The sequence below is a fragment of the Myxocyprinus asiaticus genome, chromosome 45, assembly GCF_019703515.2.
Source record: "Myxocyprinus asiaticus isolate MX2 ecotype Aquarium Trade chromosome 45, UBuf_Myxa_2, whole genome shotgun sequence".
Lineage (NCBI taxonomy): Eukaryota > Metazoa > Chordata > Actinopteri > Cypriniformes > Catostomidae > Myxocyprinus > Myxocyprinus asiaticus.
Genome location: NC_059388.1, coordinates 31,380,284 through 31,408,222, shown reverse-complemented (window position 1 = coordinate 31,408,222; position 27,939 = coordinate 31,380,284). Strand labels below are relative to the sequence as shown.

The window sequence follows — 27,939 nt, the reverse complement described above, 5'->3', positions numbered from 1 at the left end:
ACATCTCTGAGGTTCTGGATGTTTGTGGTAGTTTAGATCATGTGAGGCTTGTGAAGTTCAGTGTGTCATGCAGTTATGGAAGTCTTCAAAGGTGTTGTGGGTTTGAGATGTTGACTTGAAGAGTTCTGGGTTCCTGTAGCTCATGTGAGAGAGTGTTGCACTAACAATGACAAGGGTTTAAATCCCAGAGAACACAGTTATACAAATGTATATTTTAATTACTTTGTAAGTTGCTTTGGATTTAATAAAGAAGATATGCCCCCCAAAAAATATGCTGTGTGAGTGTGTTGTCTCAGTGGCTCAGTGGTATGAGCATGTTCTCCTGCATGGAGGATCCTGGTTCAAATCCCAGGCTGGACATTGTTGTGTGATGGTGTTGGGTTGATCTGATTGAGAGAGGAGGCTTGAGGATGAGTGACCAGAGAAAGGGGGGCTCAAATATCCAGTTGGGGCCCCCCAGACCTCCAGCAAAAAGTCCAGCAGCTGCTCTGTCAATCTGATCCTGTGTTGATGTAGTTTTAAAACCTGCTGCTACTGAGTTTTAAAATAAGTCAACACAATTGAATTGACAGAACTGCCCCCTGAACTTTATGCTGGAGGTCCAGTTGCCCCAACTGGCTATTTGAGCCCCCCTTTCTCTGGTCACTCATTCTCAAACCTCCTCTTTCAATCAGATCAACCCAATACCATCACACAAACATGTCCAGCCTGGGATTTGAACCAGAAGCCTCCATGCAGGAGGACATGCTCATACCACTGAGCCACTGAGACAACACACTCACACAGCATGTTTTTGGGGGGCATATCTTCTTTATTAAGAATTCATCTTTGTGATGTTTAAAGTGAAACAGACCAGCAGAGGGAAGATTTAAACTAGAAACCTTCAGACTTCAAGTTCAGCTGCTCTACCGTCTGAGTCACATGACAGAATGAGAGTTGAGATGATTTGTAGTGAAGATTCATTATCATACAGATGAATACTGGCTCAAAGTCTTCTGAGATGGTTTGATGAATGTTGGAATCACAGAGTCTCATTTCATGTGTTCATATGGCTGAAACTGACTTGAATTAGAAGACATGAGGAGATCTGAACTCGATTTGTTAAGCTCTGTTTCTATCTGTAGATTCACTCCTGATTCAAGAGAACCTGGTTGTGTAAATTATTTGCACTTTGAAGCGATTGTTCTCATAGATATGGTCCTTTATGAAATGATTCAGCTAAACAAAACAGTCATGGAACAAGAGTTGAATGTGTTTTTCTGACCAAGTTTGTCCATTTTTGTGACGTGAGTGTAATTTGTTGATAATGTTCAGAAGATAAAGATAACATCAGAATGTCAGCAAAGTGATGAGAAAAATGAACATGAAATATTAATATCTCTATAGAAGAATTGAGAAAAAGCTCTTCAGATACAGGATAAAAAAATGGAAAATGACAGGCTCAATATCTGTCAAATGCCTCAAAACATGATTCTGAAGGAATTAAAAGTACTGAACAGAAATGTTGCATGCTGCATAATCCTCTGTAAATCCAAGTCAAATCAGATTTTATTGTCATACAAAAGAGGAAAAAAGGGGGTAAAAAGAACCTGCATTTCTTTAATAGGTCCTGGTGCTTTTCCATAAAACGATTTTGTGCTTTAATACACACAGGACATTTCATAACAGCATACAGCACATAACAGTATATACAGTACACACAATGCACATTATACACAGAACATTGTTGGACAACTGCTGTATATGGTCATGATGAGATTAATGCATCAGTGTGAACAGTATAAAATGCAAAGTGAGTATATGGATTTCTGGCTAACATGATATATATACATTAATTTTTGATTATGCACAATATTCATTTTGTAAAGCAAGGTATTTACCTAGAGGTTAGTGCTGAATGATTTAGTTATTGTGTAGAGAAGTCAGAATAATTAATAATTGGTTATGCAGATTTCACTTACAAATAATCAGTGTCAGCGTCCAATATATGTAGGCTAGTTAAACCATAGGATTAATCTATAGTAAAAGTAAAAATACAAATCACTGCACCTCTCAATTACCCACAGTGTTTTAAAAAGGCTACAATAGTTCCTGTACCTAAATCCTCCAACCCAAGCTGCCTTAATGATTATAGACCAGTTGCCCTAACATCTGTCGTCATGAAGGCATTTGAGCGTACAGTTCTGGCTAATCTCAAATCTAGTCCTTCATTCCAACTGGACCCACTCCAGTTTATATATTGCACCAACAGATCAGTGGAAGATGCCGTCAACACGGCTCTTTCCTACATACAACATCATCTAGAGGCCCCAAACACATATGCACGTATCCTTTACATAGATTTCAGTTCGGCTTTTAACACCATCAACCCAGTTAAACTCTTCAGCGAGCTAATGGACATCAATCCAGCAATGTGTCTCCGGCTGTTGGATTTTCTCCAAGGCCGACATCAGCAGACCATCAACACAGGCACCCCACAAGGCTGCATACTCTCTCCACTCCTCTTCTCTCTGTTTACCAATGGTTTTAACTCACAGCATAACTGTTAAAATCATGAAGTATGCAGACGACACCACCATTATTGGATTAATCTCTGGAAATGTTGAAACACAGTATCGTCCTTGAAGTGGAAAGAGCGGCTTCATGGTGTGTCAGCAATGACCTGCAATTAAACACATTTGAAATCATTGTAGACTTCAGGCACTCAAAGGACTCCAAACTCCCAATCTACATAAATGATCAGTACATTACCATGACTCTTTCACATTCCTGAACACCCATATTTCTGGCACTTTAAAATGGGAAATTAACACATCAGGAAAGCCAACCATAGACTGTACTTCCTCAGACAACTGAGAAAGGTTGGAGTCACATCTCCTAATTTGTTTCTACACAGCCATTCTAGAAAGCATCCTAACATCATCCATCAGTGTCAAAGAAAAAACTAGAACGCATTGTCATCGGGACCTCAAAGATCATAGGTACAGATGCTTGAGATCATTACTATCCAAAACATCTAGATTAAGGAACAGCTTTTTCCAACTTCAGTCAGGTTACTTAATCATGCCTAAAGTAATTGTACAACTCGTGTTTTACAACGTATGAACCATGTACATGCACACAATCGCACGAAACACAGGACTTTTATTACCTAGCACTGTGAGGATCCTAATCTTATAGCACTTTCCATGTTCTTCTGTATCCATAATCGGTTTGCACTGTATTGCAATTTTTTTATTTTGTTCGATCTGGCAATTTATTGTATAGTGTGTCTACCTTGTATCATATTGTTTTAGTATATTGTGTTATTTTGTACTGTAGTGTTACATATACTTATTTGAGAAATATGCATGTTTATTGCTGTACCTACAATAATTTACACCAGCTTGCTGTGTGGCAATAAAAAGTTATATTCTATTTCTAAACCAGAAGGCTGTACGGTTTTGAAACCATGGTTACTTAAGTTTATTTACTACAATATACTTTCTTAAAACCTTGGTTTCTGGCAACAACAAAAAAAGGTTAGCATACAACAGGCATGGTTATTACAATAGAACGTTAGAAAATGATTTCCACCAAAAACAATGGCTTCTACATTCTACAATATTACTATAGTAAAACCATAACCACAAAATGATATCTTACCATAGTCTTCGTTTTCCTGTATCACTATGGTATCACTACAGATACCATGGTTAAAATATGGCTATTGTAGTAAAGCCATTGTACATTTATTGCGAGGGAACACAAACTATTTCAGAAAAAAAACCCCTGCCTTTTCATCTGGGGCTCCATATTTTCTTGCAAAGGAAGCTCAAACCCTGATCAAACACACCTGAAGCATCTAATCAGGCTCTTCATTTACAGGCAGGTGTGTTTGAGCAGGGTTGGCTGCTCTTGGGTTAAGGATCTTGGTAGAAAGAGTCAAATGTTCTGCAGTTATACGTCAAAGTCATTTCATAACATGAATGAGCCATGCAACCATTCCAGCTTCAACTTGAATGTTACGAATGATTGTAAAGACGTCATTTAAAAAAAAAACCTTTTAAAAATATTATTTTAGGATTCAAATAATTTTACAGTATGAAGAACGTTTCCAATGATCATGGTATAAATATTGGAGGGGTCGTACTTGCTTGTTTTGATCATCCCCCCTGGAATCTACACCCCTGAGTAAAATAAAGACTGGTAAACATTACTATGTGGACATTTTGTTCTACAACATAAATGACATTTTCATACCTCAAATGGGAATTTTGAAGCCATATTGAGAGAATTGCATACTTAAAACAGGGCAGCTTCAAAATTCCCATTTGAGGTATAACTGTGCATAATGGTGGTGGCGTAGTGGGCTAAAGCACTGGACTGGTATGCAGAAGGTTACCAGTTTGGTCCCCTGAACCACCACCATTGTGTCCTTGAGCAAGGCACTTAACTCCAGGTTGCTCCAGGGGGATTGTCCCTGTAATAAGTGCACTGTAAGTCACTTTGGATAAAAGTGTCTGCTAAATGTAAAAGTAATAGTTATATGCGGTTCCCATTCAATTTTCCCATTGACATAAGAGTTCTGTTCTAAACCATGAACCAAACAAACCAAGGTGAATCACATTACAAACTTTGACTTGAAGCAAAAAAAGCATTTGAAAAATCAGCTTTAAAAGACAAAAAGGTACAGCACTGTGTACTTCCCATCTTTCACGAGGGCGTGAACTACAATCCCATGAAGCATTGCGAATGACGCATTTGGATAAAACGGTTGGAAATATATAAAACTATTGATTTTAGGTTGTTGATTGTAAGTATAGAAACAATATCTTACATTTATCGCAAAATATTCTGATGTACACAAATACATTGAGGGTGAAGGGAGAGCGACTTTAATGCATAACAAAAGTGGGCGGTCTCTTTTGGGCTTTTGCTGCAGGCTTGCACGGCCGCTGTTCTCTGATTGGTGAAGCTCTCTGCTGGATCATGGGTAATGTAGTTGTTCAACAGGAATTCCACTATTGTAGACAATTTAAACTATGAAGTTGAAATAACGCAGATGGATGGCTTGAATGTAAGCATATACCATCGATGAACAACCTTGGAGCTCATGGTAGATCCATCTAAAATTAAGTTAGCATTAAATCAATTAGTCTATAGAAGAAATGAATGGGATTATTATTACCGGAACCAGACTGTTGCTTTCTACTGGAACGCCCAATATGACAGATGTAGAAATCACCAAAAAGCCAAATCACTTATTGGATACGGACAATCGCCTGTCAGTCAAATCAAGAATTATAGTCTGGGGAGGAGTTTTCAGGGATTCCCTTTCTTTACCAACACGCCAAAGTCCAGTTTTCAAAAGCCACAGATATTTAATTGACAAGACTTCCACCTGTAAGGGAACAAAAACCCAAGAAGCCGTATAAGTAGGCGTACAGCAAACAAACTTACTACTCGGATGGAATCCCTTACTATTCAAAAACAGGAGAAAAATACTAAACAAATGGCACACTGCCTTCCTAAACAATACTTTTAACCTTCACAACTTTAGTTAAAGTGGACTATATAACTTCCACTCACATCACTATTAACTACGCCGTTCAAAGTCAAGTCTCTCTCAACTACAGGAACAGAAGAACAGAAGAACAGAGTGCAATAACAACAGCTTTTATGAAAGGAAAACAAAAACTTGCACATGATGTCTGCTGGATATTTATCCTGGTGATCTTCCTCCCACTTACCAATCACAACAAGCAAGTTATCATTGATGGTCAATTAATGTTAAACAGGAGCACCTGACTGAGGAGATCTTATATCCTTAGATAAATAAACTTTAATTAAACACATATTCATTTGGAAATAGCTAAATATATTTATACAACAACAGCAAATAAAATGTATTGATTTCCTGACTAACCAAGGGCAATTTTTTATTAATAATAGTATTAAATAATTGTAGTATGAAATAACTCTGAAAATTCTGACTTTGGATAAATATTTAATGTTGTGGGAGGGAATGCATACTAGTCAGCAAGCCATTTACTTTAAAGTTATGAAAGCTTTTGTAGGTGCTGTAAGTGATTTTTTTCATGGAAATGCATGCAAATTTTCTTACTACTCCCTGAAAGATAATATATAAATAAGTGTCGTGAGATATCTCACCGGTCTCTGACTCTCTAGACTCTGTAAACAGCAAATAAAAATGATGCTTTATGCCTGTCAATCATTTTGCGCATTCTTATAGTATTGCAGTTGCATCGAAATATTGAGGCTTTATGCCATTTTTATGCCATGTTGCTCATAACAGTTGTCAATAGAGGGCGCTATTTTGCAGCTGTTTTTTTCCTTCTCCCCAATTCGGAATGCCCAATTCCCATTGCGCTCTAAGTCCTCGTGGTGGCGTAGTGACTTGCCTCAATCCGGGTGGCGGAGGACGAATTTCAGTTGCCTCCGCATCTGAGACCATCAATCCGCAAATCTTATTAAAGTGGCTTGTTGAGCGTTACCGTGGAGACCTAGCGCATGTGGAGGCTCCACGCACAACTCACCACGCGCCCCTCCGAGAGCGAACCACATTATAAGGACCACGAGGAGGTTACCCCATGTGACTCTACCCTTCCTAGCAACCGGGCCAATTTGGTTGCTTAGGAGACCTGACTGGAGTCACTCAGCACACCCTGGATTCAAACTCGCGACTCCAGGTGTGGTAGTCAGTGTCTTTACATGCTGAGCTACCCAGGCCCCCTGCTGTTGTTGTTTTTGACCGTTTCTGCTAGATGTTAGTGTCAATTAAGCTCATTTGGTATGTTCTGAGGGCGGGGTTTTGGAAAGAGGAGACGTGGCATGTCCAACAGCTCAGCTTGAATTTGATCATTATACATAGTTGAGAGAGGACAGATCAAATCAAGGAAAAAGAGAGTGGAATGGGATGGACTTGGGCCAGACTCAAAACCAGGTCTTCCACATGAGCACCACAGCTCAACAGTTCAGAGAATTTGCTTTGAACATAAATAAGGCCTTGGTTTTGACATCCTTTGGGATTTAGATCTCTTTTAAACGCTGAACATGATTTCTGTATGTGTGCCTTGCATACTAAACTCACTGTGAATAATTTCTATCAAAGATTATTTGGTGTAGACAGATAGTATCTTGACTCATTCAGTGCAGATAGAGCAGGATGTGACATTTAAGAGAAATTAGCACATCCACAGTTCGAATTGAAATTAATAACAAGCACTTTGCAGTTTTATTTGTTAAATACAAAGAAAACTCTTTCAAAACAAAACAAACAGAAAAATATCCTTTAATATACAAAAGCGAGCTTATTTAGACCCTGACAATTAAAAGCTGAAAGGGGTCAATGGATGTTGGACATTTACTGTTATACACAGCTCATGCTGCGGAAAACAAGACTTGAAGGAAAACAGAAATTAGAGATAAAAAGTTGTGTACCTAAATCTGACACTGACTGTGACGTATTCACGTTTTCAGAGGACAGTGTCTTGAGTGTTTTCCAAATAGCAGATACACCATACGTGTCATCAGCAAAAGTTCTAATCTCAGTGTCTGTTCTGAATGTGTTTGGACTTCTACAGCCCATAAATAAACTGTACATTAAACAACACTTCTCCTGGAACCGGTGAAGGATGAGTATAAAAATCCCTGCAGTGTAGAGATGGTACAGTCCATGTTTGGTTTTGGGTCAGTCAGTGTCATGATTCAGGGGGTGTTGGCTGACTCGGGGTGCCACTGCGTGTGCGCAGCTGTGATTGCGCGATGTCTGCTAGAGCCGACTGGATCTTCTCCAGCAGCAGGTCTCCTCTGTAAACCACTTCTTCCAAACGGGCTGCAGCTTCCTGATTCTCCTCCTCCAGCTGCCTCAGACTAGCTGCCTAGAAAACACAAGGTAAGGCTGAAATGAAAGGAAAATTCCGGGTTCGATACACGTTTGGCATTTGTGGAATGATTCAACTTGTCTCTCCTTTTCTTTAAGGTGAATGGGGCCAATCTGTAAACATAAATAATCACTGTTTCAAAAGTAGTCACAAGACGTAAACACTATGCATGTTAACATGATTTCAATGTGATAAATCCCTGTAATCCCAGTAAAATGCAACAAAAATGATGATTTAAACAACTTTACAGCTCAAATAACACATGAGTTTTAACAGAAGAATTAATGTAAGTGCTTTTATAAAATTATAAGCTTCACATTTCCACCTTTAAACACTCCAAAAATTGGCCCCATTGACTTTCATGGTAAGTGCCTCATTGTAATCTTGATTTTTGCTTTATTTTTATCTTTGGTGGTAATCAACATTATGCCACAAATGCTGTCGATTGAGCTTAACTTGTATTGAACCCGGAATATTTCCTTAAACGATGGACATGAAAAGGTGCATCTATTTTTCATACTCTGTGGTAACAGACCCCCGGGAATCAAAATTGCAGTTTTGAGGCTTTTAATGTATGTATGTAAGCTTTGAGGTCATCTTTATGCTAAAGTACACCTAAACATTGACAAAGTAAACTTCTAGCATACATACAAATGTACAGTATTTCTCTTCCAGGAAAACAAACCAAAAACACTGATGATGACATCATCTTGCACTCAGGGGCGTATGCAAATTTAATGGTAATTGAGAATGTCCCCTCTGACTATCAAGGGCAAGTAGCAAATCATAATGTAAACTAAAGGCTGTTGGCTATTTAACCCTTATGTTGTGTTCCAATCATTTTGACCTGGACAATTTTTTTTTAGACAAATTAAATTTTTTAAAATCCAAAATGACTTTGTTCACATATGGTATATGAAAACACACACAAAAAAACTGACCATTTTCTTTACCTTTTTTTGGGTTTTATTTCACTTTGTTACACTTGTTGTGTTCCCGGTCAAAAATGACCGGGCATTGGAAATTAATGGATTAGACTACAACATACAGAAATATTAAGTGTTCAGGAGCATCACAATCCTTTAGGACAAAGTCCTCGGACACATGTGTGCGTGCAAGTGCAAACACACACACACACACACACACACACACACGCACACACACACACACACACACACACACACACACACACTCAACGTGTGTTCTGCGCCCTTTTGTGCATCGTCTTTCCATGTACACTCTTTGAGAAATATTTCAAGGTCTACTGATCATATTATGTTGTGTTTGGGCTCGTTTGAATCGGGATAATCTGCTGTAAGTTACAATATGTAATTTGGAAGTAATAAGGAAAAACATGACAAAAAGACACTCCTGTTTGTTCTATTTATGTGTGTCTGTGGGAATTTCATACACTAAAACTCACTGCAGTTTGACCTCTGAGTGAAACAAATTTCCTCATTGAATTTTACTAATTGAGACCTTTCCAACAATATATAACACATGTAATATTTGTTTCTCTCTGAATATAATTGTTGTGATAACAAATTTGCAAATTAGGAGAACAAAACTTTAAAATTACACTTATTTTGTTTATCAAGCAAGTTGTTATTAATTTATGTCATTATTATTATTTATTTATTTCATTTCTGCAGGGAGTGCCCCCCATTATAAGTCCAGCTCACTGAATCCTTCCATCAATAAAAATATATATAGTTTTAAAAATGTTCAAAAAAAGGAGTAAAAAACCTGTCGTTATTACTAAAAGAAACTGACCAAAAATTCTAATGCAATATCTTGGGATAATATATGCAATATAAGAGTTTTATTAACAATCTTAGTGGGCCGGTCATTTTTGACCGGGAAATATAAAAGGTGTTAGCACAAACGAACACAACACAAGAGTTAAAAAAAGGGATGAGCTCTTCAAAATTCAACTTTCCCCAACTTCCTGTTTCACAGAGTTTCATGTTAACACAACACATAAAACTGTGCTTGTCAAGTGGTTTCATGGGGTCTTTAAGTCCTATAGCCAATCACATTGTTTGTCAGTAAATGTACCTGCAGTGCAGCAGTTGATTCTTCACTGGGCAGAGAGTCAATCAACACATCAACATCTTTCGCTGTTCTCGCTATCAAAGCTGCAAACAGCTGAGCATACTCTGTAATGACACATGAAAACATCGAAAATAAATTGAGAATGACACCTCATTTTGCCCTGTGCAGGTGTGTACAGTACCTTCTGTGGGGTTAGAGGGCTGGTCTTTGTTGATGGCTGTCTGGATGTTGCTGAATGAGGCTGGAGGTGCACACTGCTGCAGGACTCCAATCGCATTACAGAACTGATCCGCCAGCTAAAACACGCAAACACATCACAGGGATAAACATACAATGCAAACACACAACCCAGCATCTATGGCATTGTGTATTTACCAGCACACTAAAAGTCTTGATGCTAAAGCGTACTCACATATTCAAAGTAATTATAATAATTTATGTAGTTTTTGTGTGATTTCAGGTAAACATGAATGTGTAAAGCTCTTTTTACATGTGTGTGTCTATGATAATAATGTAAAGAACATCAGGAGAGAAAAAAAAAAAACAACTATAAAAATAGAACCAAATATATTAATTAGATTATACAAAAAAGGACGTACATACTAAACAATGATGTTTTTCTAATTGCTGTCATATTTGTACTTTTTGATATAGTTTTCAGATACGTGATGACTCTAGTTTTAAACTGTTTAAATAAAGCCGTTTTTCAGTCCCTTTAACTTTGTGCATTTAACCCTTGTGCGACCTTTGGGACATTTAGTCTTTTTCAATTATTAATGCCAACGGCATACATTTTGCCAAAGGTGTGAATTCAACGTCAGTTCCTATAATACATCTATAATACACTGTGTAAACAAAATAGTAACACTCAGGACCGTCAGGACAAAAATGTCCCCACTGAAACCCATTAAAACTGCAATATTTGATCCCAGTGCCATTAAAGCATAAAATCATGAATTCTATGATATTATACTTTCATTCTGGAGTCCTGGCTTTATAATTTACATTTTTAATATTTTCCACCAGATGGCACCATTTTTCTCATGTTTAGCCTATGGAGCAAATACATGCTTTTCCCCTATTTTCTGTTTGCTGTATTATAGAGCACTGCAGGCCAACTGAATAAATGATGCAGCTAAAATTGTGTGTGTGTGTTGGTATGGATGTCAGAGTGTGTTTTGTATGTGTGCATTGAGAAGTGTGTGTGTGTAAAAAAACAACAGTGGCATTATACAAACAAACTGGCATATAAAGGGTCAATATCCTGAAAATGAATGACTATTTGGAAGTTATGATCAGGACTGATGTTGGTGTCAGTGAAAGTGGAAAATAATATGAATATATAATATTTTATGGCAGTTTTTTTACACAGACATGTTTGTCCTCTAAGGTCCTGAGTGTGAGTTTTTGTATTTATTTTTGTATTTTTTTAATCTGACACTGCACAAAAAATAATAATGCTCAAAATCTGTGTTGTTGCTAATCATTGACATATCCCAGACTGTGATAATCAACAACAACAACAACAACAACAAAAACAAAATTCCCCTTAGCATTTAGTATATGGAAAATATATATATATATATATATATATATATATATATATATATATATATATATTCTTAAAAAGCAACAGTGGCATTATATAAACAAACTGGCATTTAAAGGGTTAAATTCCTGAAAATGAATGAATATTTAGTAATTATGATCAGGATTGATGTTGGTTAAAAAAATTAACTCATTGAAAGTGGAAAATAAGATTAATATATAATATTATTATGGCAGTTTTTTGACGTGGACATTTTTGTCCTTTAGGACCTCTGAGTAACTTGTTTAAATCGACGCACAAGGGTTAATACTGATTAAATAAAAGCGTTTTTCAGTCCCTTTAACTTTGTGTATTTAATATAGAGCCAGTATAACAATTAAATCACATAAAACACAAAATCTGCATAACTTCATATTGAAACACTTTAACTACACATATAAACTTAACATATTGACATTACAAATGTAGATTTAACTAAAATATTAGCTTTTATTGGATAATATTTTTTTAATCATTACAAAAGTACAAAATAAGCACGAAATAATTATTTAATAGTTTCAACTACATGCTATGCTAACATTGCTGATACCTACATGCATCATTACAGGCTATTAATATGAATTATAATTGTAATTTCATCAACCAGATTACTGAATCAACTACTTTGAAGATTTTAACACCATCTGCACACTTTAAGAAAAAACAATAAAGATTAAATTGGTCTTACTGAGTTAACAGCATCCTGAAGCTGCGTTAGCCTGTCCGCCATGTTGGCTCTTCTGCGCCTCTTCAGTTTCCGCTCGGAATGACGTCAGTAAGGAGCCGCGCGATTAACTGAAACGCGTTTACTCAAAAGCTGTTACATTAGCTCAGGAGACAGTAGTGACACTTCCGGAGGCCATATCTGAACCTGCAACATGAGTCGAACATCTTAGCGCTGCTGTTAGTGTGTTTATGGACTCAACCCGGGAAAATGCCACTGAAGAGGGGATGGTTCCTGCTGTTTTTGTCATGGCTCGGATCTCTGCACGCTCAGGATGAGAGTGAGTTTCAATAAAATTTTTAATTCTCATAATTCTAATAAATGTCGATACCCATAGAGACAAACTGCAACAGTTAACATGCTAAGTTGAACTTATGTTTGTAACTTTAATGTTAGGGTTGTGTGCATTAAAACGTGATATTTTATCTAACTATATAGGGTGAATGTGGCCACTTTTTGACAGTCATGTCAAAGTAATCTAAAATCAGTGTAGAAAAATGGCCAAATTTACCTGAATTCGACCTCTAATATAGTTATAGTATTATATATAGTTACAGTATAGTAAACAGTGCGTTTATTGATCAGCATTAGTGAAATAAGGTCATTTATATATGTCTCATAAACAAAGTAAAAGTAAAAATATTAAAATGCAGTTTTAAATTGGGCTTCCAAAATAATGTTATGCCAATTTTTTTTAAAAAGTGGCCGAATTATAACAAGTCAGATAATGCTATAATAATTATTTCGGTTACCTGCGGTAATAGAGGATTTTGGGGTTTGTTTACAGTGCAGTTTTGTTATCACCTTAAGAGTGTTTATTGTAAACTATATATTTGGTTGTTTTCTGCTCAACAGTCAACTACCAAAGATGCAGATTCAATCTTTTTAACCTCTTTAACTCTCATGCACTGTTCGGTCATTTTTGACCGAAATCAATTTTTCGTTTATCTGATGGGCATGAGACTTGGTGACTTTTCGTCCATTTGATATCTGAACACACAAAGAAATGGGAGTTGATTCGATCAGTCTAAGTGGTAGAAAAAAAAAGTCGGTCAAAAGTGACCGCCATAGGAAATGAATGGGAAACAATAAAAATCACAGCCACAATGCAGAAAAAACTCACACAGGCACGAAGAGGTGAGACTACCAAACATCAAGAGTACAAAACACACACAAACACACACACACACAAAACTGAACTGGTCAGACTATTAATCAGAATTCTTTTTATTTTAATTTGTCAAAAAAACAAAACAATAAATCAGCCACAATGCAGAACACATACACACCAAAATTAATTGGTGAGACCATAACATATCTACAATGCTACACACACACACGCACACATATTCATCTTGTTACAACCAGGGATAAATTAGGTTATTACTTGTTATTATACTCATTTCGGTATGCAAAAACTGACAAAAATAACCTCAAACAAATCAAACTAAATGCTGAGCTTTGACCAAATTTAGAAATCATCTTCTCTTCAACCAGGGATGAATAAGTAGCTCTCTGCAGCCATCTAGTGTTTATACTTGTAATTTCATCTGGTTTAAACATTTTTTAAATGGACAGCACAGTTTGATTCTTGAGACTTTAAGCTTTCAAACAGTATATAATCTATGAGGATCAGTTCAGTATTTGAGAAAATATTGATAAGTTAAAAAAGTCCATTTTCAAGCTCAAGGTTATATAGGTAAATAAATTAAATTAATAAATCAAATAAAAAAGGTCTAAATGATAACGTCACTTCTGACCGGGAACAACTGGAACGTGGTTTAACGATGAACAGCGCATAAGGGTTAAAAATGGCTGTCTGGTTGTTTTCAGTTTGCATCAATTGTGAGTTTATGTCTCTGAATAATGCTCTAGTATTCTGTAACAGTGGAGCATTTTCACACAGCGTTTCTCATCTAATAAACCTCATTCATGCAGTTGCGATTTCACTTACGGTGCACCTTCAAGACAATGCAACAGAGCAACAATCCATGAGATGTAATTTTACAAACTATTTCCACATTCCTACAAGATTAGTGTCTCTTGCAGAGTAGTGCAGCTTAAAAGCTTATCGATTGAACAAACCCACTCAAAGTCCTCTGGAAACATTAGCTGTTAAAGTTCATATTTTAAATGGAATTATGACTTATTTTCTTGAGAAATAGCTTTCCAGAGTCCGCAAAGATCATTTAGACTGTGTTGGAAACTAAAGGCCTTCAGAAACTTTTTTGAGGTTTCGTTAGTTATCAGAGTGTGTTGTGTTTAGGTGTCGTGTTGACCTACTGTACAGCAGGTGTGAATCATTATGACATTTTTCTGTCGATCATTTAATTATCAGAGTCAGATTTCACAGTCAAGCAGGAAGTTTGAGCAAATCGTGACACAACATGACATGTTTCTAAACCAAATCACACTAACTGTCAAAAGCCACTTCCTCAAACGCCTTCAGTGGCATCTCTCACAAAGGCCAGTCACTCACTGCTGTCTGAATGGAAGAGAATAATATGGATTATGTATCTGCTAACACTGTTTATATCTTATGTCAGAGGTTTATTTGGGGGGAAATGCCTCCTGAATTCACCCGATTTTCGAAAAATCTGATTTATCTCCTAATATTGTATTCCACACCTAGCTATACATAGAAGTGCATAAAATAATAGTAGATGTTGACTTAATTGGGAATTAATTTTATTAAACGAAATGTTGAATTTGGTTTTACTTTAAGTATTTACCATACAAATTATTGTTTATAGTTAGACCAAATAAGACTTCATAAAGGTTATAACAATACCATGAAAATCAACTCCAGGCGGCCCATTAACCAAAATATTTCCCAAAATTTCAGATGCAACTACAAACATGTACAGGGTGGCCCAAAAAAACAAAAAAACAAAACAAAACAAAAAAACGGGGCCACTATGTTTGATTGCCCATATCTTAAAAATGCATAAAGGCGTTTGCACAATTTACAACGTACTTCTATGACTTTCAGAAAATGATGTCACTGTGACATCATCGTGAGCATCAACTTCCTACAAATAAATAAACAAGTACATTGTTTTGCCCCCCCAAAATGGGGCCACATGACCTAAGTTTGCTGCCATTGAAAACGTAGCTTTACTTATTTATTTATAGCAATTTGTTGCTCACAATGACGTAATTTTGTTGTTTACAAAAAGTCGTAGAAGTACGCCAAAAATCATGCAAACGCATTTATGCTTTTTTAACCCTATAATGCCGTGTATATTTTAACCCTATGAATCCCTGTTTCAGTCTCTGTTCAAGCTGATGAGCCAAACAACCTATAGTATGTAAGTTTCACATGTTTATGGCACCATCTAGTGGTTATTTGTGAAAAAAGTGGTTTCAATGTTTATATCGATCTATTTAAAATGAAAAGTGACTCTTATGTTGGGATAAATGACAGCTTATTTTAATAAAGGAAAAGTGACAGTAATGATTATATATTCACTGATATTTTAAAATGAGTATTTGCTGAATATAAGCAACTTGTGCTTGGTTAAAATGTTGTATATAATTTTATTGAAATTGTCTGTTAAAATCCATGTATCAAATATGATTCAACAGGCTTTTGAGGAATATCTCTCAATCACCATTACATTACATTCATGCACACCACAAAACATAAACAAAAATCACAGAGCTTTGAAAATTCTGACATACACATTTTATAAGATATATTTAAAGTGTGAACTAATATTTCTGTGTATTGTCATACATGCAGCCTGCTCTGTCATTATAAAGATCTCATTATTTTACATTACAAGCTATTATGATGTCATCTTACCATAAGTTCATGAGACCCAGTGAAAAAAGTTTTACAATTTTCCTTTTTTAATTGTCAATATAGTGTTTGGTGCATGAAATACATATGATGAAAATAGTTTATTGAAAAAATAATATTTGATTCATATTGTACTTGAACTGTGATGCATTTCAATCCATATTTATAGAGCAAGAAGAGGAAGTTGTCATGGTCAAACTCTCAAACATTTAGTATCTCTGAAAAGCCCAGAGAGTCCTCTGATAATACCCCAAGATTTACCCCTGTAGAAAAACTCACATAGCAAATGTCCTACACAAAAATGAGGATAATGACCTTTAAAGTCTAATGTATCAAATATGATACATACATTTTTTTTTTTTTTAAACGTGCTTACAAATTAATTTTTATAGTTTGTATAATGGTACAGTTTAACGTCACAAAATTATAATTTTCTGACAATTCTTTCATATGTCAGGCTTTACAGGGTTAAGATATGAGCAATCATACATAGTGGCCCCGTTTTTTTTTTGGGGGGACACCCTGTACTTACATTGAGGAAAAATGACTCTTGTCTTTTTGTGTGTGTTTTAGATAGTGTGGAGTTTTCTCTGGGAATGTTCCAGAATGTCAGTGTTCCAGTGAATGGGACGGTTCAAGCCGTCGTTTCCCGAATTCCTCCAGACGTCTCATTTATCACGCTGCAGTTTCACACACAACACCGTAATATCACGCTCTCATACACACTGGTAAGAGACCACACCAACACAGACGCAGCAGTGCCGTTCTGCACTCTCATACACATTGGTAATAATGTTTTACACGCATCACTGTAATGCAGTGTCATACACAAGACACATACACACACTCTCTCTCAGCTGACCCACTTCAATGGGTTGTTTGAGGCAGCACAGCAGGCAGAGCAAGATCATGTGAACTTTTAATCACAAGCTTTGATCTCAACTCACACACACACACACACACACACACACACACACACCTGCATGCATTCCAAACACAGCCTAAATGTCAGCACTCATGCGGCTGACAAATGACAAATTTAATGTTTACAAGTCGATCAGAAAATTCAACAATGTTTCATGTAGGCCAATACTTACTTGCATTCACATACATTCTTTGAATTTATTACTGTAGGTCAGTAATACAACCACACAGGGTGGATAGTGTTGGAATACGACTGCACTCTACCTTGCTCTTGTTTTTGTTTTGTTTGTTTATCCCCTTTTCTCCAAATTTGGAATGCCCAATTCCCACTACTTAGTAGGTCCTTATGGTGGCACGGTTACTCACCTCAATCCGGGTGGTGGAGGACAAATCTCAGTTGCCTCCGCTTCTGAGACCGTCAATCCGCGCATCTTATCACGTGACTCGCTGTGCATGACACCGCGGAGACTCACAGCATGTGGAGGCTCATGCAACTCTCCGCGGCATCCACGCACAACTCACCACACGCCCCACCGAGAATGAACCACATTATAGCGACGAGGAGGTTACCCCATGTGACTCTACCCTCCCTAGCAACCGGGCCAATTTGGTTGCTTAGGAGACCTGGCTGGAGTCGCTCAGCACACCCTGGATTCGAACTCACGACTCCAGGGGTGGTAGTCAGTGTCAATACTCGCTGAGATACCCAGGCCCCTTCTTGCTCTTGTTTGTTGAGTAATATGCTCCTTAAGAGAAGTGTGTGTGACCATTTTTGGTGTGTCTGTGTGTTGGTCAGGTTCCAGTTTATGGTCAGTCACTCACAGCAGTGGATGCTGGTCTGTTGTCCACCCTGTTGCCCACTCAGTCCACAATCTCCTGGTTCCTGCAGACGCCAGATGGGAACAGTGTGACGGGCATTGCTGTGGTACTGCCGTATACGAGCACTGGTAGAGAACTAAGTCATCATATACACACCACAACACAAATACCATCATTTAAAGACTACTGACTGCAATATGGAATATTCACTGTGTGTGTGTGTGTGTGTGTGTGTTTGTGTGTGTTTGTGTGTGTGTGTGTGTGTTTGTGTGTGTGTGTGTTTGTGTTTGTGTGTGTGTGTGCGTGCTTGGGCACAGATCCTGTTCCAGGTGCCTGTAATCAGGAATTTCCACTGGACATTGATCCAAACATTTACCTTCAATACAACCTGTTTGAGACCACTATCAGCTTTGCGCCTGCTAACATTGGATATGCAAGGTGAGAGAGATTTAAAGGAGTGTTCTGGGTTCAATACAAGTTATGCTCAATCGACAGCATCTGAAGTATAATGTTGATTACCACAGGAAATTAATTTTTTTGTCCCTTGTTTATAAAAAAGAAGCAAAAATTGAGTTTACAGAGAGGCGCTTTTACAATCGGAAGTGAATGGGGGTCAGTTCATAAACGCTAAAATACACACTGTTTTTAAAGTATAACCACAAGATGTGAACATTTATACATGATAAAATCACAGTAAAATCATGTGAATGTGCAAAGTATGTGAACCCTTTGGCATTAGCTGGTTTTCTGCATTAATTGCTCATAAAATGTGATCTCATCTTCATCAAAGTCACAGGTATAGACAAACACAATGTGCTTAAGCTAACAACACACAAACAATTATAATCTTTCATGTCTTTATTGAACACATCCCATTAAACATTCACAGTGCTGTGGAAAAAGTAAGTGAACCCTTGGATTTAATAACTGGTCAATCCTCCTTTGGCAGCAACAACCTCAACCAACAACGACCTGCACAATGTTCAGAAGGAATTTTGGACCATTCTTCCTTACAGAACTGCTTCAGCTCAACCATGTTCTTAGGATGTCTGGTGTGAATGGCTCTCTTGAGGTCATTCCACAGCATCTCTATTGGGTTAATTGGTGCACAGACACCCTGACATTATCCTGTAAGGTATCTTGATATCTCTTGATGATGGCAAGCGGTCCAGGCCCCGAAGCAGCAAAGCAGCCCCAAATCATGATGCTCCCTCCACCGTACTTCACCGTTGGGATGATGTTTTCACGTTGGTATGCGGTGCCCTTTTTATGCCATACGTAGTGCTGTGTGTTCTTCCCAAACAATTCAACCTTAGTTTCATCAGTCCACAAAATATTTTCCCAGTAGCGTTGTGGAGTGTCAAAGTGGTCTTTGGTCAACTTTGTTGGAAAGCAGCGGCTTCCTTCATGATGTCCTGCCATGAACACCATACCTGTTTAATGTTTTCTGTATAGTAGACTCATGAACAGAGATGTTAACCAGTATCAGTGATTCCTTCAAGTCTTTATCTGTCACTCTAAGGTTCTTTATTACCTCATTGAGCATTCTGCGGTGTGCTTTTAGAGTCATCTTGGCTGGACGGCCACTTCTAGAGAGAGTACCTATAGTACTAAATCATCTCCATTTATAGACAATTTATCTAACTGAACAGGTGAATATCTAAACTCTCAGAGATAACTTTGTAACCTTTCCCAGCTTTATGCAAAGCAACAATTCTTGATCGTAGGTCTTCTAAGATCTCTTTTTTGCGAGTCATGGTCCACGTCAGCAGATGCTTCTTGTGAATAGCAAACTCACAATGATTGAGTGCTTTTTATAAGTCACAGTAGCTCTAACCCACACCTACAATCTAGTTTCATTAATTGGATGCCAGGTTTGCCATCTCCTGACTCTAGTTAGCTTTTGTTGACATCATTAGCCTAGGGGTTCACATACTTTTTCCAACCTAAACTGTGAATGTTTCAATTATGTATTCAATATGTACAAGATCAATATAATAATTTGTGTGTTATTAGTTGAAACAGTTTGTGTTTGTAAATTATTGTAACTTTAAGACAAATGTATACATAAATGCAGGTGATTCCAAAGAGTTCACATAATTTTTCTTTCCACTGTATTGTGTTTTCTAGCAATACTTTTGAAAATGTGTATTTTAATGTTTATGGACTGACCCCTTCCGCTTTCATGGTAAGTGCCTAACTGTAGCCACATTTTATAATTTTTTGTGTTATAATCAACATAATGCCACAATGATGCCACATTATGCTGTCAATTGACAGAAAATTCCATTTATAACAAAACCTGAACATATTCAGGGAATTTGAAAATTGTGTATTCCAGGCCTGGAAAAGTTATTGAAATTAATTAAATAGTAAAAGTCATCATTAGTGTGTTTGCCCCTGCCACGGGGACCCAGGCTCGACTCGGGCCTGGGACATGTCCCAAACTTGTTTCCCACCTCTCTCTCTCCCTCACTTTCCTTTCCATCTATAATATCCTGTAAATAAAATAAAATAAAAAATCTTAAAAGTCATGGAAATTTCTATAATTAGTGCTTGTATTGTTAATGTGCAAATCATTCTTTTGTGTTGCTTCTTTTCTTATTGGAGTCAGTTGAAAAATGAAGTGGATTGGTTCACAAATTACTCTAAATAATTAATTGGTTCGGTTTAAATCAAAATGCTTTATTAACCCTACACCAGTAATGACAGATGACTTGAAAGATCTCAACCACTCAGATGGTAAAATCAGGGGAGATATTAAAGAAAACTCTCCTCATCATATCACTCTTGTGTCTCAGAGGAGAGACTCCGCCAGCGTGTGATGTGGACATGGGCTCCAGTACTCGTTGGCGGCTGGTGTATGAGGTGTACCAGTACTTCCTGCCGGAAGGTGACCAATCAGGGCAGAGTCTCATCAGTGGCATGGAGAGAGTGGCCAATGTGAAGAGCATACAGGACAATAGCAGAAAAGTGAGTGAGATCTTTCTCTTTTCTCTCTGTCTTTCACTACATCTTCCGCTTTCTGTTATTTTTAGTTATTTCTTTTTTTTTTTTAGTGTCTCAGGTATGTTTGGTTTTCCAGGTGATGTTGTTGTCATCTCATGATCGGACGCAGCTGTCGTTTAACTCTCTGCCTGGTCAGGGTGTGGTTTTCTCTGTGGTTGTTAGAGATCCGGTGTTCAACACATCAGCTTCATACATCCCTGTGCACACGTACGCCTGCAGCTTCAACTCCACGCTGGACGGCTGCAATACTTTAGGTTAGCAGATGATAGATATATAAAAAAATTTGTAGAAAATGTGTGCGGTGGTGATGCTAGGGTATTGTAGGTTGCTGCGAGGGTGTTGTTAAAGTGTTCAGAGTTTTTTAGCATGTCGATACAGTATGTGGTTGTTAGATTAACGTTTATAAGTTGTTCTGGATGGTTGCTAGGGCCTTGTCTGGTAATTTGAGGTGGTTGGTTGTCTCAGTGATGTTCTGGTCTCTTGCCTGGTCAACGATTTTATTGTCCACCAAGCCAAAATGGTCTGATTGCTTACAAAAGTAATACACTACTTCTCAACATGCTGTATGAGTAATAGTAATCGTGATGCTTACCATTATTTGTGTCTTATATGAACTGTTATTGCAGTTTAAGGTACAGTTTGTGAATGTTATCTTAAAAACAAGTCCTCACAAGTGTAGCAGTATATTGAAAGTAAAGACATTTTCATAATGCTCTTTTTCAAATGGTCTCTCTCTCTTTCTCCCATGCTCCCAGGGCGAGTTTCCACTAAATTGTTTTTCACTGTGACTGGGGTGGCGGGGTTGTTTGTGTGTTTTCTTGGACATCGCTTCTTCAAATGTGGTGAGTGATGTTTTTCTTTCTTTTCTCAGAAACAGATCACGTTACTGCTATTCATAAATGTCGACCTTCTAAAGATGCCCCAAGTATTCTGGGTTTGGGAAAGTCTGGGGCACAACATTTGTGAAAAATGTAGTGTCAGAGGTCAACATATTTTATAGTTACAAATGAACACTACGTGATGAATGGATGACATGTTTATAAAGTCAGTTTGGAGATGTAGTGGTACTGAAGATTTTTCTTAGCATGACTCTTTTACCAGTTTACCATTAAAAATGTACATTTCTCTCCCACCTCAGAGCTGTTCTGCATGGGCTTTGGGTTTATGGCATTTTTCTTCTTTGTCTTGATTACCAGCACCACAGCGCTGGAATATGACAGTGAGTCCATTACTATCATATTATCACCAATACACAGTTACACAAGTACTGAATCACCCTAGAGCACAATCAATCTAGGGCACAATCACTCTAGAACTGAATCACTCTAGAACTGAATCACACTTAAACGCAATCGCTCTAGAGCTGAATCACACTATAATGGCATCACTCGAGAATGGAATCACTTTGAGGCAGAATCACCCTAGAACTGAAACAATCCAGGACAGAAAAACTCTAGAACACAATGACTATAAAACTTAATCACTCTAGAACACAACCTCTCTAGGGCAGAATCACTGTAGAGCGGAATCACTATAGAACGTAATTACTCTAGAATGCAATCAATCTAGGGGAGAATCATTCTAGAACTGAATCACTAGAAAGCAATTACTCTATGGTGGGATCACTAGAATGGATTCACTCTAGGGTAGAATCACTCTAGAACGCAATGATCACTCTAGAACAGAATCACTCAAGAGTGGAATCACTCTAGAACTGAATCACTCTAGCACAGAAAAACGCGAGATCACAATGACTTTAAAAAAGTAATCACTCTAGAACACTGTCATTTTTGGGCAGAATCACTCTAGAACTGAAGCACTAGAAAGCAATTACTCTATGGTGGGATCACTAGAATGGATTCACTCTAGGGTAGAATCACTCTAGAACGCAATGATCACTCTAGAACAGAATCACTCAAGAGTGGAATCACTCTAGAACTGAATCACTCTAGCACAGAAAAACGCGAGATCACAATGACTTTAAAAAAGTAATCACTCTAGAACACAACCTCTCATGGGCAGATTCACTATAGGACAGAATTACTCTAGAATGCAATCACTCTTGGACAGAATCACTGAAATGCAATCGCTTTAGAGCAAAATCACATTAGATGTGATTCCATTCTCGTGTCATTCCATTGTTGAGAGTCACTCTAGGCCATAAAATCTCTAGAACACAATGACTCTAAAACGTAATCACTCTAGAACACAACCTCTCTAGGGCAGAATCACTAGAGCATAATCACTATAGGGCGGAATCTCTATAGATCGGAATTACTCTAGAATGCAGTCAATCTCGGGGAGAATCATTCTAGAACCGAACCACTCTAGAACTGAATCACTCTAGAACACAATCAATTTAGAATGGAATCACTCTAGAACTGAATCATTAGAATGCAATTACTCTATGGTGGAATCATTCTAGAACCGAACCACTCTAGAACACAATCATTTTAGGGTGGAGTCTCTCTAGAACTGAATCACTCTAGGACTTAAAATCTCTAGAACACAATGACTCTAAAACATAATCACTCTAGAACACAACCTCTCTAGGGTAGAATCACTCTAGAATGCTATCAATCTCGGGGAGAATCATTCTAGAACCGAACCACACTAGAACTGAATCACTCTAGAACACAATCGTTTTAGAATGGAGTCACTCTAGAACTGAATCATTAGAATGCAATTACTCTATGGTGGAATCATTCTAGAACCGAACCACTCTAGAACACAATCATTTTAGGGTGGAGTCTCTCTAGAACTGAATCACTCTAGGACTTAAAATCTCTAGAACACAATGACTTTAAAACATAATCACTCTAGAACACAATCTCTCTAGGGTAGAATCACTCTAGAATGCTATCAATCTCAGGGAGAATCATTCTAGAACCGAACCACACTAGAACTGAATCACTCTAGAACACAATCGTTTTAGAATGGAGTCACTCTAGAACTGAATCATTAGAATGCAATTACTCTATGGTGGAATCATTCTAGAACCGAACCACTCTAGAACACAATCATTTTAGGGTGGAGTCTCTCTAGAACTGAATCACTCTAGGACTTAAAATCTCTAGAACACAATGACTTTAAAACATAATCACTCTAGAACACAATCTCTCTAGGGTAGAATCACTCTAGAATGCTATCAATCTCGGGGAGAATCATTCTAGAACCGAACCACACTAGAACTGAATCACTCTAGAACACAATCGTTTTAGAATGGAGTCACTCTAGAACTGAATCATTAGAATACAATTACTCTATGGTGGAATCATTCTAGAACCGAACCACTCTAGAACACAATCATTTTAGGGTGGAATCACTCTAGAACTGAATCACTCTAGGACATAAAATTTCTAGAACACAATGACTCTAAAACATAATCACTCTAGAACACAATCTCTCTAGGGCAGATTTACTCTAGAATGCAGTCAATCTCTGGGAGAATCATTCTAGAACCGAACCACACTAGAACAGAATCACTCTAGAACACAATCATTTTAGAATGGAATCACTCTAGAACTGAATCATTAGAATGCAATTACTCTATGGTGGAATCATTCTAGAACCGAACCACTCTAGAACACAATCATTTTAGGGTGGAATCACTCTAGATCTGAATCATTAGAATGCAGTTACTCTAGAATGGCATCACTCTAGGACAGAATAACTTTTTAACTGAATCACTCTACAGTATAAATGAATCACTCTGAAATGCAATCACTTTAGGGCTAAATCACACTATAATGGCATCACTCGAGAACGAAATCCCTCTAGGGCGGAATTCCTCTAGAACACAATCACTCTAGAATTAACAAAAACTCATAGCTAATACATAGCTAATTTTATATGTAATTCTGAATGAGATGTTGTGTTTACACAGAGCTGATGTCACTGGTTCATACATTTCCATAAATAGTTTCTAGAAACACAGCTCTCTTAAACGTGGAGTTTTTCAGTGTTTCCTACTGTAATTTAAATGGAATTGGCAACATTGGCATATTTCTGCAGGCTGTGAATCTCATTAGCTGTCACGGGTGCAGAAAGAAAAGCGCACATCACAGAGGATTGAGGTTATTGTTCTACTGCAACACTGAATATTAGTCATGCTGTGTGTGTATGAAGTCATGTGCCGTGAATTTCTGCTGGAGGTATCAAAAAGGTCACTGTCTGCAGCTGCAGGATAATAATCAGATAGTTGTTGTGTAGTTAGTAACTGGAGATGTTTATCCGCTGTTTGTGAGTTTAAGATGACAGGAATGGCTGAAATGAGGAAGAAAGTATCAGAGATTGCTGTTGGTTGATCGATCGTTCAGAGTTGTGATCTAATTAATCAAATCTTATAATTGTGGCAAGCCTGTGGATTTTGCAGCTGGTGGGGGCTATTTAACATAGACAGACATTAGCTTCCTGATTGGCTGTTAGCTGCAGAACATGAACATCCCATAATTTTCATACAGATGTGCTTTCACATATACTGTAGTGATATACCGATAAATCGGCCAACAATTGGCCAGCTTGCCCAGTTAACAGAAGCCTTACTTTTATTAGTTACAAAGTCTGTCGATTAGTTTCCAAATGTGAGTAAAACCTTTTTAATTGTTTAATTTTAGCATGTAAGTCTACATCTTAATTACCTTAATTAAATTGTATTAGCCACATATTATATTATATTGGCCTATTGGTCAGTCGTAAGACTTCTGACGTATTTAACATGTTTAATATGATGAATGCCTCTTCACAGTTCGATTGGCTCTGACGGCAGTAATGGGTGTGGTTGGGGGCGTGGTCCTGGTGATGAGCTGGTGGCGGTCTGGCTCTGTCATGGCTTGCATCTTAGTGGTCGGACTTATTCTTGGATTTCTCATCTCGTCTATCGCCTTTTTCACTCCACTTGGTAAGAAAACACCCTTACTGGATTCAGCATCTTTATGCTGCTTTCCTGCATTGCAAGCACCACAATTGTCTTTATTTTTCTAGCTAATGTTTTTAACAATTTTTTTCTTAGGTGACCTGCCTATATTCCATAATGATGTGGTGTTTTGGGTTGTGTTTACCTGCATTATGGTGGTTGTTCCTCTATTCTTCATCAGGTGGCCCAGAGAGGTAAAATACACATCCTTCAGTCACAGAAATACACTCAGTTTTACAAATACACACCGATGTATATCTTTGTGTGTTTCAGGGTAATATAATTACGTGTGGAGTGGTTGGTGCATATACAGTGATCCTTGCCATCAATGCCTACACCTACACCAGTCTCTCCTACATCACACTAGACGTTCTCAAACGCTTCCTCAACCACAACTTCAGTCGAGCATTCATCTCTGTTCCGCTGCAGGACATCGGTAGGTCTAACGCTCGCATTCTTGTTATGTTTGCAGTAGTACGAAAGGCATCCGAAGAGGCCAGCAGTGTGATTTGATGTTAGTAACTGAATGTTCTCATCTCCAGATTTCATCTTGATCACCGTGTGGGTGGTTCTCGGGGTTTCTGGCATCGTTGTGCAGCTGTATCGCGAGCGGTCACGCCCGTTTTTCCCACCAAGCCCGTATGTGATGTGGAAGCAAGAGCGAGAGCGCAGGAAGACCAACGTTCTGGACCCCAGTTATCACAAGCCCTCTCTCCCTGCCCGAATACTCGCCCGTGTTCGGCAGCTCACGCGTCGCACAGAACCAGCCGGCGAAAGCACACCCCTCCTCCTTTAACCCTTGACTTATGACTTTTGACGGAAAAGACGATTTCCCCCTCCAGATATTTAGCCCTCAGTCCTATAGAGATGCTTTTTTTAACAACCATAATGAGGATGCTGCTCTATTTAATGTCTGGAGACTCTTACGCAGCGATGGAGGTCACAGCACATTGGTGTTGGACTGAGCATGTGCACTAGTGTGTGGATGTGATGGGTTCTTTAGAGTATGCACTTCCCGTCAATGCTGAATGCCACTGGGATTTGATGACATCATATAAGTGTATATACTGTTTAGCCATTGGTTGATTGTTGTTTAATATATACAGCTGCCACGGAGTGGTTTTAGAAGCATTTTAGCAACTTCAGGAGAATGTTAATTCAAGCCACGACATGTGCCACAGATTGTTAGATTTTGAACAGTAAATATTTTTACATGTTTTTATATTAGGTCTATGTATGTACAGGGTATCAGTGCAACATTTGAGATTCAGAATGAGTGAGGATTTTTAAAGACATACAGAAAAGTTTTGTGATGTTTGTTTTTTTCATGTTTACCCTTAAAATGAATGTATAATACTGTGAGTTCTGACCAAATGAAGATGCGTACATTAGTATGGCTGATGTTTGTGTTGATGTTCTGTGTCTAAGTGACATTCTCTTTTTCCTTCCTTTATAACAGAACGTGTAGCTCTCTGGGAGACACAAGCCCAAGTTTAATGTTTTCTGTAACAAACTGCAGCTCTGTAAAAAACAGGATGCAGGTATTGAAGTTTCTTCTCTCAGGGTTTCTTTATGTAATTGTGTATCTCTCCCAAACATGAACTAATCAGACATCTCATCTGTTTTCCAATCCTGGCCCTGGAGTAGCCCAACACCACACATTGTGTATTCCTCCTGAATCTAACACACTTGATTCAACCAGCTCATTAGTAGAGGCTTCATCACCTGAATTTGGTGTTTCAGATAAGAGAGACATCCATAATGTGTAGTGTTATGTGAACTCCTGGACCAGGATTGAGAAACACTTATAAGTTAAAACATTACAAGTTAAAATAATGTTTTTAAATAGTAGCTATATGCATTATTGTTGTTATTTCTGTTTTTGTCTGACATTTAAATGATTCTCTAAACAAGTAAAATATTAAATAAAGTTGTAAAGTTTGTACCATAATTCTGAAATGGTTTTCGATTACTTGAAACATGAAACCACATTGGCAACCCTATTTTACATCAGTAATGTAACAGGAAACAGTCTAAATCCGGAAGTAGAAATCCCATTAATGTCGTCCTTTGCGGAATGGCGTTTTAACGATAGCCACGCCCCCTCTTTCCAAAACCCGCCCTCCAAAGATACCAAATGAGCTTTATTGACACTGACATCGAGCAGAAACGGTCAAAAACAACTGCAGCAAAACAGCGCCCTCTACTGACAAC

The 27,939-nt window shown here is 37.8% G+C and overlaps 2 protein-coding genes across 3 annotated transcripts; one reads left to right on the top strand and one right to left on the bottom strand.

The window, feature by feature from the left end:
• Window positions 1-7,208: 7,208 nt before the first annotated feature.
• LOC127435224 (mediator of RNA polymerase II transcription subunit 21) lies at window positions 7,209-12,332 on the bottom strand. Its single transcript, XM_051688508.1, has 4 exons — window positions 12,218-12,332; window positions 10,123-10,237; window positions 9,945-10,045; window positions 7,209-7,883 (listed from the first exon to the last, which is right to left on the bottom strand). The coding sequence occupies exons 1-4, from the start codon at window positions 12,257-12,259 to the stop codon at window positions 7,704-7,706; spliced, it is 438 nt and encodes a 145-aa protein (XP_051544468.1). The 5' UTR covers window positions 12,260-12,332; the 3' UTR covers window positions 7,209-7,703.
• Window positions 12,333-12,344: 12 nt separating this feature from the next.
• LOC127435191 (transmembrane 7 superfamily member 3-like) lies at window positions 12,345-27,676 on the top strand. 2 transcript variants are annotated; one of them, XM_051688457.1, is made up of 13 exons: window positions 12,411-12,533; window positions 15,527-15,564; window positions 16,632-16,786; window positions 17,779-17,929; window positions 18,119-18,239; window positions 20,603-20,774; window positions 20,887-21,064; window positions 21,566-21,652; window positions 21,949-22,029; window positions 25,558-25,710; window positions 25,822-25,919; window positions 25,999-26,161; window positions 26,268-27,676. In XM_051688457.1, the coding sequence occupies exons 3-13, from the start codon at window positions 16,655-16,657 to the stop codon at window positions 26,519-26,521; spliced, it is 1,590 nt and encodes a 529-aa protein (XP_051544417.1). In that variant the 5' UTR covers window positions 12,411-12,533; window positions 15,527-15,564; window positions 16,632-16,654; the 3' UTR covers window positions 26,522-27,676. The 2 variants fall into 2 exon arrangements, with proteins under 2 accessions (XP_051544416.1, XP_051544417.1); XM_051688456.1 differs by lacking the exon at window positions 15,527-15,564 and having other exon boundaries at window positions 12,345-12,533.
• Window positions 27,677-27,939: the final 263 nt, after the last annotated feature.

Excerpts from the sequence above, each read along its gene's own strand:
- LOC127435191 (XM_051688456.1), top strand. The coding sequence starts at position 12,464 with ATGCCACTGAAGAGGGGATGGTTCCTGCTGTTTTTGTCATGGCTCGGA. Across the intron at positions 12,534-16,631 it reads TCTGCACGCTCAGGATGAGA|ATAGTGTGGAGTTTTCTCTG; the intron begins GTGAGTTTCAAT and ends TGTGTGTTTTAG. Across the intron at positions 17,930-18,118 it reads ACTGCCGTATACGAGCACTG|ATCCTGTTCCAGGTGCCTGT; the intron begins GTAGAGAACTAA and ends GCTTGGGCACAG.
- LOC127435224 (XM_051688508.1), bottom strand. The coding sequence starts at position 12,259 with ATGGCGGACAGGCTAACGCAGCTTCAGGATGCTGTTAACTCA. Across the intron at positions 10,238-12,217 it reads TTCAGGATGCTGTTAACTCA|CTGGCGGATCAGTTCTGTAA; the intron begins GTAAGACCAATT and ends TGCGTGTTTTAG. Across the intron at positions 7,884-9,944 it reads AATCAACTGCTGCACTGCAG|GCAGCTAGTCTGAGGCAGCT; the intron begins GTACATTTACTG and ends TGTGTTTTCTAG.